Source organism: Macrobrachium nipponense, chromosome 1, assembly GCF_015104395.2.
Source record: "Macrobrachium nipponense isolate FS-2020 chromosome 1, ASM1510439v2, whole genome shotgun sequence".
Lineage (NCBI taxonomy): Eukaryota > Metazoa > Arthropoda > Malacostraca > Decapoda > Palaemonidae > Macrobrachium > Macrobrachium nipponense.
The window spans coordinates 167501388-167515961 of record NC_087200.1 but is presented as its reverse complement, the minus strand read 5'-3'; the positions used below and the strand labels follow the sequence as shown (position 1 = coordinate 167515961).

Genomic DNA, 14574 nt, shown 5'->3' with positions numbered 1-14574 from the left:
TTACACCAACCGACCTTTGCGTATAATATCGCAGGTCCTTATAACCTTGTTAGACGAAGGCCCAGCCCCAAACATATATATATATATATATATATATATATATATATATATATATATATATATATATATATATGTGTGTTGTCAGTTATATATATATATATATATATATATATATATATATATATATATATATAGTATATGTGTGTTGTCAGTATGTGGTTTATGAGTGTATACGTGTGGCATTTAGTATATATTTCACACTTAGCGGAGATTACCTCTGATGGAGATAACCTGTCGGTTCTTTGCAATTGGTTATTTGGAGTCAAGCCACTCCAGCCTTTCGAAGAATCAAGTACAGGGTTTCTAAGAAGGCACAACTATATGTAATCTTGACTGACTGAGCACAAACCTAAAGTGGAATGGGAAGGTTCAGTTGTAAAAGATACACACACACACACACACACACACATATATATATATATATATATATATGTGTGTGTGTGTGTGTGTGTGTGTATATACATATACTATATATTTATATATATGTGTGTGTGTATGGTATATGTGTGTGTGCATATAACCATATATATATATATGTATATATATTAAAACGAATATATACATGAATGTATTTAGATATGGTACGTATATGATAAATAATATATTATAAATATATATATATATATGTATAGTATACATTTGAATATATTTAGATATGTACGTGCTATATATATATATGTATATATAATATATATATATATATATATAGATCAAGAAATTTTTCAGATGGAGAAGGGTAGGAACTCAAAAACAATACCAAAGAAAACAGAATTAATACGGGAGAAGTAACGTACATGTCGAAATAGCACTAATTACAAAAAGTAATTATGAAGTTGAATCTGTTAAAAAATCTAGGGACAATGGAATCGACGTAGGTTCTCGTAAGTTGGAATTTACTGAGCACTTGAAAAAGGTAAATCAAAAATGGCAAACTGAATTATCTTCGGAAATCAAATAAACCAAAAATGCATCCGAAATTAACTATACATAACGTTAGTATCATTATAAGGCCATGATTGTGATATATAAATATATATATATATATATATATATATATATATATATATATATATATATGATATATATATCATGTATATATGTTATATATGTACCTATATGTGTATATAGATGTTATATATATATATATATATATATATATATATATGTGTGTGTGTGTGTGTGTGTGCGCGCGCGCGCGTAATCTTTAATATCTTCAACATAGTCGCCTCATTTACAAAAGATATGTATTTCTCTGGTACGGATGGAGTGATATGAACACGTTCTGTTAATATCCACCGTGTTTCTGTCAACCTAAGCAGTAAAATATGTCTCTATGTACCTAGTAAAGGGCAGCTTTAAGTGGTTCATAGCCGGGATAAAGATGGTATGGGCAGGCAACCTCACCCCAAAATACACGCTAAACAACAGAACGTTTTCACCTTCTGGAGCAATCTCCTGTATAGGGAAATAGCGGTAAATATTATGCAGTATATGTGTTTGTTTGTGCTTACAAACCGTTACATATACAGTAGTAACGCACTGACAAATAAAGTGTACGTTATATGTTAGCACGGACACAGATACCGTTAGTAATTGTGGGTTGGTTTCAGTAAATTTAGTAATTATCACGGTTAAAATAATGATATATTTCAATCAGGATACGATATTTAAACTTGCACTTCACACTAAATATCTTAATTCAGATGAAGCCGTGACAATCTTACGTGATCTCTTCTCATCCTCAAATATATATTGCAGTTGCGGTTGTATCAGATCAAGATATTATTGGAAATCTACAACAACTCCTATATTTGAAGGAAATATTCCAAACAATTTGTCTTGTGATGGTGGGAACTGATGGTGTCAGCGGGAACCAGTCCGCGTTGGATGCCTTTCATAGTGGTTGCGTGTTCAAGATCCCTAATTATACACAACTTTTCGGGATTTTAGATGATATAGTAGGAATCATACAAGGTATGTGGAAAGCCTCGTTCCTGTATTTTTCAATGACTTTATCGACAAAAATCTTACAATGAGCTTTTTAATTTGTATATATCCAGTAATTCTCCTGACATTTTCTGCCTTTTATTGAAGCTAATATTTAACACTGCTGCACTACTAACACATCTGCAGAACGTGCGATTCAGGAATTTAAAACTATTATGTAGTTATCCTCTTTATAAAATCAGCAACAGACAAACTAACGGCGGTGTTTTGAATCATGAACATTTGGTGTCTACTTGGTATATAAGTACAAAACATTTCCACTGCTTTAATAATTGCAAATCTTGCACAATCATAACAGCATCAAACATATACATAAATAAACCTTTCGAATTAGGTATGCGTGTGATTTATTCAGAGGACATTATGATAGTTCGAGACAATACTTTCCCTTACAATTTCTAAAAATAGTACCGAAGAATAACAACATATACAGCTATACGATTAGGAAAAGAAGAATTAAGGTTTGGATAACCAAATATATTTCATTTTTACCCCCCAGAGTCTTGCAAATGCCCTGGGGATGATGTCAATGGAGACGCTTCATGTGCAAGTAAGTTAACTTTCCTATGATTTTCAGAAATTAGGCCGTCTGACAGAAATGATTTACAGTGCACAAGCCACTTGTGTCATTACAATGGATCGGAAATAGCTACCTTACTTATAATGCTTGCGGAGAAAGTTTGTACTGCTTCTTAGCTTTTTCCAGAACAATGTCCTTCAAACTTTCAATAGCTTTCAAATTCACGAAACTAATTTTAATCCACACATAGATTAAAGACAAAGGATGATATGAACACAATAAAAATGACACAGAGACAATAAAACAGCAGTTCGCAAATAAGTAATGCCAGGTTTTTATTTTCTATTCCAGAGGTGGGGAAACAGTGCAGAAGTAGTAACGAATGTGACTACCTTAGCTGTGTCAGCGGCACCTGCCAGCTACCTCAGTGTACTCAACCTGATATAGTTAAGAGCTTTGGTATCGCAAGTAAAACAATGTATGATATGTACGAGACAGAAGTGTGGAATAACATTATCGATAAAGAAAGCCTTGTAAATCCTCTGAGTTTTCCATTCGCCATTAACCTGACCTGGGTTAAGTCAGAAAGTGGGAATCCATGGATTCAGAAGACGGTTGCTAAGGAACCCTTAACAGGACATCAACAAAAAGTGCCTGTCGCATTTATAACTGACATGTTTCAATTTACAAACGCAACCACGGCAAAAGTACAGAGCAGGTATACCCAAACACGAGCCAGCCAGCTACCTAAAACATACATCCGTACAGACCAGCATCACGTACCCGATTTCACTCCGCCGTGGCTGTACAGGGAGACTTCATTCGCCACAGGTATGCCTAATGATTTCAAATTTTACGTTATTTTTTCCTACAATTTTACAACACTAAAACAGCTACTTTTTTTCCCCTCTACTAAAATCACAATTTCCTGCCTTCCACCTTAACACAAAAACTTGGCAATTTGTCTAATAATTCTGATTCTCTGGAAATTAAGACTACTCCATATCTTATAGTTTCACATAAGTACACATTGCTAACAATGCTGTGTAATGACTTGAGCAAAATTATATACACATTATATACTAAACAGGACAGATGTCTGCATCATTAAATCAAGTAGGGTAGTAACTTACACAAAAACATCCTCATACGCACGCATTACAACAAAGATAACTATGATGTGCGCCCAGCACTAAACTCGTTTTTCACACTGCTATAACAAGTTGACTATTTGTTTACTACGTTAATTTAACGTCGGATCAGAAAATAGATAAAAATGTCAAAAATCCTGCCTAAAATTCAGTTATTCTGGCAGGCCCAAAAAAGTCACGGATTTTGTGTTCGGGTGATCCTACCGTTTCAAAATCCAATACATTGTGGGATGCCATCCAAAACGTTTCCAAGGGAGTTCTAAATTTAAACAATACGTATATAGTTCAAAGAGCTCATTACTACACTATTAGGCAATAGCTTTTCTTAATTTCATATATTCCTGTCATATAACTGTGTTCTAGGATGCTGCCCACCTGGACTCTTACACTGCAGTGGTTATATTGGTATGTGTGTATTTGGAGAGCTACTTTGTGATGGAATATCCCACTGCATTCACGGAGAGGATGAAGATCCGCAAATGTGCTCTGAGCGTAAGTTAAAACAGACTGGTTTCGGTTTCCCATGTGTGACGCATTACCAAAAATTAACAGGTCCGCATTTAATCTTTTCTTTTACTCATCGAACTGAATTGAACTAAATATAGAATTTAGGCCAAAGGCCAAGCACTGGGACCTATGAGGTCATTCAGCGCTGAAAGGAAAATGACACTAATTAAATGTTTGAAAGGTGTAACAAAAGGAAAACCTCAAAGCAGTTGCACTATGAATCAACTGTTAGCGGAGGGTGGAAAGTCAGATGGGAGAAAGAGTATATGAAAGGTGGTACAGTAAAAGGAACGAAAAGGGTTGCAGCTAGGGGTCGAAGGCACGCTGCAAAGAAACTTAAGTAATGCCTACCGTGCAACGCATGAGGTGCACTGACCGCTCAGACTAGACGGGAGTAGTTTTATTATGTTTAATGATTTGTTTTACCTTATTTGGTTTTCTCTGTTGGTTCTCTTTTATAATTCCTGCTTTATCTCTGTATTTCCTTTTGCTTATTCGGCTCCTTTCCCTTTTAGATCCCTCGGTTTTTCCAACAGTAGTTGTAGTGTGGATGGTGGTAGTAGTAGTAGTAGTAGTAGTAGTAGTATAGTAGAAGTAGTAGTAATAATAATAATAATAATAATAATAATAATAATAATAATAATATTATTATTATTATTATTATTATTATTATTATTATTATTATTAAATATTATTAGTAGTAGTAGTGGTAGTAGTAGTAGCAGTAGTAGTAGTAGTAATAATCAACTTGCATTCGGGTTCCCATCAGACTAGTTATTATTTACTCAAAGAAAAGGGTAGTTTAGTTACATGCAATCACTGCATCCATACATAGCTTACTTTCCAAGTACATTCCCAGTGAAACGCTCGACAACATATTTATGGACTTGCGCTTTTCCGAGATTAACTTCTACAGTTTGATTAAAAGTGGCAATTACTTTATCTAACTGGACATTCTAATGCATATGAGAATGGACTTAGGTGCTAATTAATCTAGAATTTCGTTCGTCTAAATATTTAATTCCAGGATCACACTAACAACGATTTAATTTGTCCACCAAACAACTCGGCATTTACTCTTCTTATTATTAGTTTTTCCTTATCTTTATGTAAACTATATCTTAAACTTTTCCACCTCTAGCTAGCTATCCATCAAACGCACACTTTACAAAAAGGATGACAGACTTCCTATTAATGATCTTAATCAATAATGCAAAATATCATGAACAACATTAACATTCCAGGGAAATGTGACGTAAAGGAGTTCCGTTGTAGAAGCGGTCAGTGCATCGGGGAATTGTTCATCTGTGATGGGAAGAAAGACTGCACAGACGGAAGTGACGAATTTTGCCAGGGTATTAAGGACTGTCCTTCCCCTCGCAGTGATTATTGTGGCTCAGGCGACTGTATTCATCCCAGTCAAAGATGTGATGGCATTACAGACTGCACAAATGGATCTGATGAACTGTTCTGTAACTGCACAGGGTTCAAGTGTAAGTCTGGGGAGTGCATTCCGCAACATAACATTTGCAATGGAAACACCGAATGTACTGATGGAAGCGACGAAAATCCCCTCATGTGTAAAAATCATACGTGTGAATCATATGAGTATCAGTGCACTAGTGGCATGTGTATATACAAGCAACTAGTATGCAATGGAGAAATAGACTGCAACGACGGTTCTGACGAAAGCGTTGTTCTCTGCCGCAGTCACTCCTGCCCTTATCCATACTGGCAATGTGAATCAGGTCATTGCATCTATGACAAACAGGTTTGCGATACTGTTCCTGACTGCGAGGACAGATCTGATGAATCTAATGAATTCTGCAAAAAATGTATAGGGTTTCACTGTAACACAGGACACTGTTATGAGATTGCTGTAAGATGCAATGGAGAGGACGACTGCCCTGATGGGTCTGATGAGGAAAACTGTATCAATTTCCTGTGTGCAAACCACAGTTTTCACTGCAGTTCTGGTGAATGTATAGATGATATTCATAAATTTAATGGACGAGAAGACTGCGCGGATGGAAGTGATGAAATAACTTTGGGCATGTCTACAAAATGCACTAAAGGTAAAAATTTGCAATGTCCGACAGGCGAATGTATTGATGAAAAGCAGATGTGTAATGGTGTTTATGATTGTGACAATTTTGCAGACGAGTCACTGTGTTTAGAAATAAAGTGTCCAGTACAACGACCTTTTCAGTGTGCTTCTGGGCAGTGTATCGAAAACTCTGACGCCCGATGCAATGGCATCATAGAATGCCTTGATAGCAGTGATGAAATGGAGTGCAACAGCATCTCATGTCCTCTTTCAAGACCATTCCGTTGCGACAGTGGCCACTGTCTATCAAAAGACATGCGGTGCGATGGTATCTTCCAGTGTAAAGACAGGAGTGATGAAGATGACTGTGGAGACGTTTCTTGTCCTCATGATTGCCAGTTCCGGTGCAAGAGTGGCGAGTGCATCTGGAATGAGCTGGTGTGTGACTATGTGAGGCACTGCTGGGATGGGAGCGACGAGGCCTTGTGCAACAGTTGGAAGTGCCCGTCACCGAAGTCTTTCAAGTGCCGAGACGGTGCCTGCATCTACGACTTTGAACAGTGTGATGGAAATAGGGACTGCATGGATGGCAGCGATGAGATGAATTGTCCCCCATAAAACCTTACAAACTGTTTGTTCCGTTTAGCGTGCGTTAAGCACAGGATGAATATTTTCAAAAAAGCAAGAAATGAATGAAATGAATCATTACTTATGAGAGTAAGTTAGAACATTTGAAATATTTTATTTTTTGCACATAATGCACCAAAGTTTGAAAATCAGTGCACAATTATGCAGTGTTTTAGGTAAATCGGTGCACAATTACGCAGTTTTAAAGCTTTAAATTATTTTAATCCGGTACACACTTTTTGTTATATTTAAGATTTTCTATACGTTCCCTCAGGCGTCGTTGAACTAATTGAATTGAATATAGAACGTAGACCAAAGGCACTGGGACCTGAGGTCATTTAGAGTTGAGAAGGAAATTGACTGACAAGTAAAAGGTTTGAAAGGTGTAGCAAGAGGAAAACCTAGCAACTGCACTATGCGTGGTTTTTATTATAAAGCAACTGAACTAAACAGAAATGATCACAATGCAGCAGTGATGGGCAACAATATATCTACACCTGAAAAATTAAAGTTCGTTTTCCTTAAACATCCTGTTCTGACAAGCTTCTTAGCCATATGCCAGAATAATGTGCACTATACATAGTTATAGTCGAAATAATGACAGATATTTATTTGTCTCTCATATATTATGGTTTAGTGTTATTTTATTTTTCGTTGGACAAAATAGATTTAATAAACAATTCCATTTTTGTTTCATTCTTTCCACGTTATTACAAACTATTCATATACTATAAAATAAAGCTTCATACAAGAAAAGAAGGAAAGCCATAAAGAACGAATAATTTATATAAGTATAAAGTGACATCAGTTACTAAGTCACCTGTACCTACATGAGTAAACATAAAAAGTCTTCGGTCACCGAGTCAGCTTTACCTAACATTTATAACAAAAAAGGAGAGAGAGAGAGAGAGAGAGGAGAGAGAGAGAGAGAGAGAGAGAGAGAGAGAGAGAGAGTTAATTACTGTTATCAGGCTTATTAATGGAAGGAACTCAAGAACTTTTAACCCAAATATTTCGACCAGGCAATTATTTACTCTTCCTACATTTCACTTTCCTCCATTCTTTTCCTGTCCAAGTCCTTACACACTCTTACTAACAACAACTTTCCTCCTTCCATACTCAATTTTACTCACAGTTTTGCTAATTTAACTAACAGATTTAAATCTTCCTAACACGACCAGTGTTATCCCTCCCTCCCTCCCTCCCTATATCTACGGCAGGCACACTCCATTCCTACACATACCACGTTTCCACTTTTGTCCCAAGCATCAAGTTTTATTTCCTTACCCTGTTAAACAAACAACTATCAGATAGTCTTTCTTTAATGAACCACGACCACACATATTCAATCTACATTTGTTTCCAATATCACTATGGATAGTATGGAACTGAACCATCATGCATGATTATTTGGAAACTTCTTTTTTTTTTAATTGAAAATCACAAGGAGTTCAAACCTGGCTGCCACCCTTTATGAGGTGTTCATATGATTTGAAACTGGGATACAGCACGGGCACTTGCCAGGAAAAACTGAAAAAATTGTGGTCTTGCTCAGGAGAAGCACCAGAAATCATTTGCAGTGGCATAATGAATACAGTTAAGGAATTCATAGCTTTATCTCCTTCTTCAACTTCAACTCTGGATGGCTTGTGGATAAAAAGGCAACAACAGGGTCAATGGCCTTAAGAATTTCAGAATTGTGCGCTATAGACACTGGCTATCAGCACAAGCATATGAGGGTGCTACAAATTTCCTGGTTTATAAATAATATGGATAAATTGAAAATAAGAAATCAGAAATTGGAACGCAAGAATCCTGAGTCAAATTAGAAAGACTAAGCTAAGCGATGGTCTTGAGACCGAGCTCTTAGTCCAAGGCTTCATCGAAGAATTAGGCTACATTCTGAAGGACAGGGCCACATCGTACTCAGTAGAATGAAACTACCGAGTGAGAAACAAGACTTCAAAAACTCATCATGCACCTACAGCTCTACCAACTGACAGGGAAATCCAAGCTCTTCAATCTGAAACGTGGCTTATGGCTGAGTGAAAGCCTTAAGCCCGAGACTAACGAGCTTATCTTGGCAAAAGTGAACAAGGAAGTCCACAACATGCTGAAAAGACTGACTGGAGACATATCTTGCTGCTCGAATTGATGCCATTGAGGAATCAGCATGTAATCTTGAAACCTTAAAAGATGTCGGCCAAACCATATTTGAAGAAAATTCACTTAAGGCAACAGAAGTTGAAGAACATGCATTTCATGTAAATTCTGTGAACAAAGATGCAAAGGAACGTCTTATGATTCAAATAGAAATAAATGGATGACAACCATACAGATGGGCACAGCTGCAGATTGTGACAATAATTTCAGAAAAAGTTGCAAAAACGATAACTGACTTGGTACTTTAGAGTTACAATGGCACAGACATAGAACTTGTAGGTTCAAACAAGTGGACGTACACTATAATGATCCGGAGATAGGCAGGTTTCCATTGACAGTAGTCAAAAGTGAGGGACAAACCTTATTGGGTCTAGACTGGTTTAGGTGTATAAAATTAGACTGGCCTAGTATTCTACGGATTACAGGTACAAAACAGGAACCAACAGAAGGAATTTCAGTCACTAACCTTTTAGCAGATCTCAAAGATTTTTTGCTCCAAGACCAGTTCAATGGGCATTGAAAACGGCTGTAAAAACTGAAATTAGAAGGTTAGAAAATGACCATTAGTTCGATCGTTAAGGAAAACATTTAGGTTAGGTTGTAAGGAGACTACAAGGTAACAATGAATCCATGAATCCACAACTGCAAGTAGCTCAACATTCATTATCTAATCCCAAAGATGTCTTGGCAACTTTGTAAGATGTGCTCTATTTTCAAAATTGTATCTTAGACAAGCATTTTAACAGCTCTCCATGACTGAAAACTCCCAGAAATTTGTCACTGTCAACACACAATGCGGGCTAAATCCTCCAAAAATGCTTCCATATGGCATAGATGGCAGCAAACCAGAAATATGGCAGCAAACAATGGACAAAATATTTGCACGTATCCGGGAGTATTCATCTTTATGAATGACATATTAGTTGCAGGCAATAACAAGAAAGAGATAATGTGAAGGCACATTATCAAAGTCAACATGAGTAAATATATTTTAGAAGTTAACTCAGTAGAAAATTTGGGCTTTATCATCAATGGTGATGGCATTCACAAGACAAAAGACAAAGTACAGGCAGTACAGTCAGCATAAGTACTAGAAAATGTCAAGGATTTGCAAGCATTTTTAGGTTCAATAAAATTTTATTGAAATGTTAGGCTTAATAACATTTTATTGAAATTTTATTCAATACATAGCAACAATTGCACACCCATTATATAATTTTCTGAACAAGGAAGTTATATGGAATTGGACAAAGGAATGTCAAAATTCCTTTGAAAGAATCAAAGCAGAAGTAACCTCAACCAAATTCCTAGCACACTAACAAATGGATTTACCCAATAAGTTGGTTTGTGAGGCTTCAAACATAGGTTTAGGAGCAGTAACAGCATACGTAAAGCCAGAAGGTACAGAAAAGCCTACTGCATTTACCTCCAAAGTATTAAACAAGGCAGAGAGAAACTACACGCCGATTTAAAAGGAATCATTAGCGCTAGTTTATGGAGTAAAGAAGTTCCATATGGATATCTATGGTAGGAACAAGTTCACATTAGTTACAGACCACAAACCATTGTTCGCAATTTTAGGTCCTATGTTAGTAGCAGCACGAAATATAACGTTGGGCTATTATGTTAGCAGCATATGATTATAACAGAGAGTGTAGACCAACATCAAAGATGGGTAATGCTGATGCATTGTTACAATTACCTGTAGACAAAGCAAAACAAGAACATGATAGTAGTCTTTTCATTTCTACATGCAACTTACTCATTACAGCAAGGGAAATAGCATAAGGTATGAAGAAAAACCAAGTACTCTCAAAGGTATGAGAGTTTAATTACAGGCAGAGATAAGTGTGCAAATGAGGTAAACCCTACAAAGACATTTGTATACTAAGAGGATCAAGAGTAGTGATGAAGACTGCTATTGGAAATACATGCAGACCACCAAGGTATAGTTAGATCCAAGTCAGGTGCTAGAATTTGTTTGATGGCCAGGTGTTGATAGGACACTGGAAATCTGGTTATGTATAGTGTATGAATAGTGCATTGAAACAATATAATTCAAAACCAGCAAGAATAGACCTATGGGAATTACCAAGATATTCATGGCAACCTGTACACATTAATTTTGCAGGCCCTTTTTTGAGATATTCATGTCTGATAGTAGTAGATGCATACAATAAATTGCCAGAAGTTATACCAATGCAACCTTTATTAATAGTAACTATAAGGCACTTAAGTAAATTTTCGTATCACATAGTTTGCCAGAACGAATAGTGACAGGCAATGGTTCCCACTTCACTTCACAAGAGTTTAAAGAAATTCTGAATGTAATGGTATACAACATACATTGTCAACAATATATCATCCAGCAACAAATGGAACAGCAGAAAGATTTATTCAAACTTTCATAATTAATATGAAGTGTTGACAAGCTGATCTGGTTAGATAGTCCCTCATACTGAATCCTATAGAAAAACCATACATAGTGCTACCAGCGTAACACCATCAAATTTAATTATGGGGAGGAAGATTAAGAATAACACCATCAAATTTAATTATGGGAGGAAGATTAAGAATAAATTAATTTTTCTGTATAGCAGATTGCAGAGTCAGTTAGAACAGAAAGGTTATGATAAAGGTGAAAACCTTCTTAAGATAAGACATTACCCACGGTAAAGTCAGATCATGGTAACGTCATACAATACCTTGGAGAAATGGGTACAAGGAATAATCGTCTGCAAGATAAGTCATTTATGCTATGTTGTTAGTATTGGTGGAAAGACTATAAAACGTTATGTTGGTCAGTTACAGTCATTCAGTACAAATCATATGGAAGTACAAGATTCAAATACCTCTGAGTTAATGTAGAAGAATGTTCAAACTGCTCACCAAGACGTTCAACCTCCAACTGTAAATTAAGAGCAAACTCTTGCATCATCTCAGAAAATACCACCTAGAGGAAAACTTCCTGCAAGATTAGATTTGCAAGTGTTGCGAAACAACTGTTCAGTATCAAGTATAAAGGAAGGTATTTGTTATGTATGTTTCTTAGTCACAAGTAAAGGGGGAGGAGACTGTCATGAATGTCTCATATGTAACTGCATATGTTTACATACAGCCACAGGTTCAAGATACCCCAGCGTGGGGAATTCTTGTACGGTGAACATGTTCACTTCATAGGTACTGCACAATACTGCAATGTATGGTGAACGTATTCAGTCCATAGGTACTGCACAAAACTGCAATGTATAGTTAACATGTTCAGTTCATAGGTACTGCACAATACTGCAATGTATGGTGAACATGTTCAATCCATAGGTACTGCACAATACTGCAATGTATATGTACAACAATGTAATTCTCATGTTTAGTTTTGGATCCTACATGAACTACCTCACAGACTTCGATCCAATAAGTTCTACCTCATGTGATTCATTATTGTATGCTTCACTACGAGGCTCATCTATTTTGCACTGTATCATTTATACGCTAGTATACATTGCATTTCTCTTCTTCATGTCTCTCGCTACAATGTACATTACCAGATAAACAGCAGCAGAATATTGTATATATCACTAGTATGTTCGAAAACAAGGATGAAATGGATACTAAGAACTAATCATTTCACCCAAACAGGTAATCACAGTAAGAAATGAAAGGTAGTAACATTTAACTACCATAAACATAACAATTGTCTCACCTAAGGTGCTGAAACTTTTCACTGAAATCCCAGGCCACGGCCACTTCCTATGTTACATCGATTGATTATATTTGTTTACATATATGATATGACATAAGAACTGAAAGGGGGAAAAAAGGTAGAAATACATATCATTGGTAAAAAATGTAAGTGTCGGTGGAAGGATGTACGAGGGATTTTGAGAAGTAAATAATTCGAAGTGTTATGAGAGGGAAGGAGGAGAGGAAAACCCAGTATATGCATGTAGGGGATCTGACATCAAGCTGATGAATGTTCTTTTTAAAGAGCATAAAGCATCTCATATTGTGGAAGTTTTATGGGGTTCATCCACGATTCATTACTTATAATATGAATACAGGTTTATAATATATATTATATATATATATATATATATATATATATATATATATGTGTGTGTGTGTGTGTGTGTGTGTGTGTGTGTGTGTGTGTGTAAATTCTTCTGTTGAAACAGGATACGTCTCAAGTATAAAAGGCCCATTGAAACACTTTGGTTTAAAGCTAAGGACTATATTTCAATGGACTGACTGTCACCCTTATCAATTAGTGAGGGACAGAAGAAGTTACAATGGCGAAATACACAGTGGGAGATGGCCTTAGGTGATGCCTGGGGTTACCGCTAAAATGACATTGGTTCAGTTAATTGTCTTAATCTGCGACATTGTTGCCTTAAGGGAGATACTGTCTATATGGTCAGAATCCCAGGCTCTATTGGAAAGGTTGATCCTATTATCTTGTTGTTTTAGTAGGGAAGATTCTACCATCTGACATTTGTATAGATGGCTGCTTTTGTATAAAATTTGGGATGATTTTCAATCCATGGTATAGGTCATGTTATTTATACAATGAAAAATCGCTGAACTATGTTGTCTAACTGAGCGTTCATGTTAAGTTAATCTTTCCGAGAGAGATTTTCCTGTAAATCCATAGTATGACTTATCACAATCCCTACAGGGGATATCATAAACTCCTGTGGCTTTAGAAACTGGTTTCTGCTTACCATTAATAATGGATTTCTCCAATGTATTTGGATAAGTGAAGATGAAAGGGTTGGGGTGGCCTAACGTTTGTGTGATCTCGTGTGAATTATCCACGTGAGGGATTATAATTTTGTTAGTGTATTTTTCCTTTTCTTTCTTTTCTTAGTCACAAGTAATGGGAGAGGAGACTGTCATGAATGTCTCATATGTAAAAAATGCTCTTTGCTTTATGTATGGCTTTTTCTATTACGTGCTTGGAGCATTTTAACAAGATAAGTTGTGCTGAATTTAATTGAAATGTCATGACAGCTGTAAAAATTTATGTATGACTGTGAGAATGTCCCTTTCCTGAAGACAGTGAATTTGTAGTTACTAGTTCTGATGATTAAGACATCTATAAAAAGGATCTGGTTATTGTTTTCCCATTCTACTTTAAATTTAATGTCGGGACCAAGGAAATTAATTTTTGTAGAAAGACATCAAATTCGCCCTACTCGCATTTCCAGTATGTTAAGATGTCGTCTACATAACAAAGCCAATTCATATCTGCAGGTTTGATAGGGTTTATAATTACTGTTTCAAAATACTCCATATATGTTTGCTAACACAGAACTGAGCAGACTCTCCATACTGCAACAGAATGTTTGACGGTAAAAGGTATCACCAAAGGAAAAGATCTTATTAGTAACATAGAGCTCTACAAGTTGCATTATTTTATTCAATTCTATGGGGAAGTGGTCAGCAAATGGCTCAAGTTTATTTTTGAGAAAAGTTAATACATCCTTTATGGGTAC

At 36.1% G+C, this 14574-nt stretch overlaps 1 protein-coding gene and 1 long non-coding RNA gene across 2 annotated transcripts in view; one reads left to right on the top strand and one right to left on the bottom strand.

The window, feature by feature from the left end:
• Positions 1-7567, top strand: part of LOC135220310 (sortilin-related receptor-like) — a 36171-nt gene extending 28604 nt beyond the window's left edge. Inside the window, exons 6-10 of the mRNA XM_064257555.1 lie at positions 1819-2034; positions 2567-2617; positions 2939-3418; positions 4102-4230; positions 5490-7567. Coding sequence (XP_064113625.1) covers positions 1819-2034; positions 2567-2617; positions 2939-3418; positions 4102-4230; positions 5490-6910 — 2297 coding nt within the window. The 3' untranslated portion in view covers positions 6911-7567. The remainder of the gene's footprint in view (positions 1-1818; positions 2035-2566; positions 2618-2938; positions 3419-4101; positions 4231-5489) is intronic.
• Positions 1-14574, bottom strand: part of LOC135219805 (uncharacterized) — a 1047642-nt gene that overhangs the window by 544373 nt on the left and 488695 nt on the right. Inside the window, exon 3 of the long non-coding RNA XR_010315513.1 lies at positions 9549-9617. This is a non-coding gene — a long non-coding RNA (uncharacterized LOC135219805). The remainder of the gene's footprint in view (positions 1-9548; positions 9618-14574) is intronic.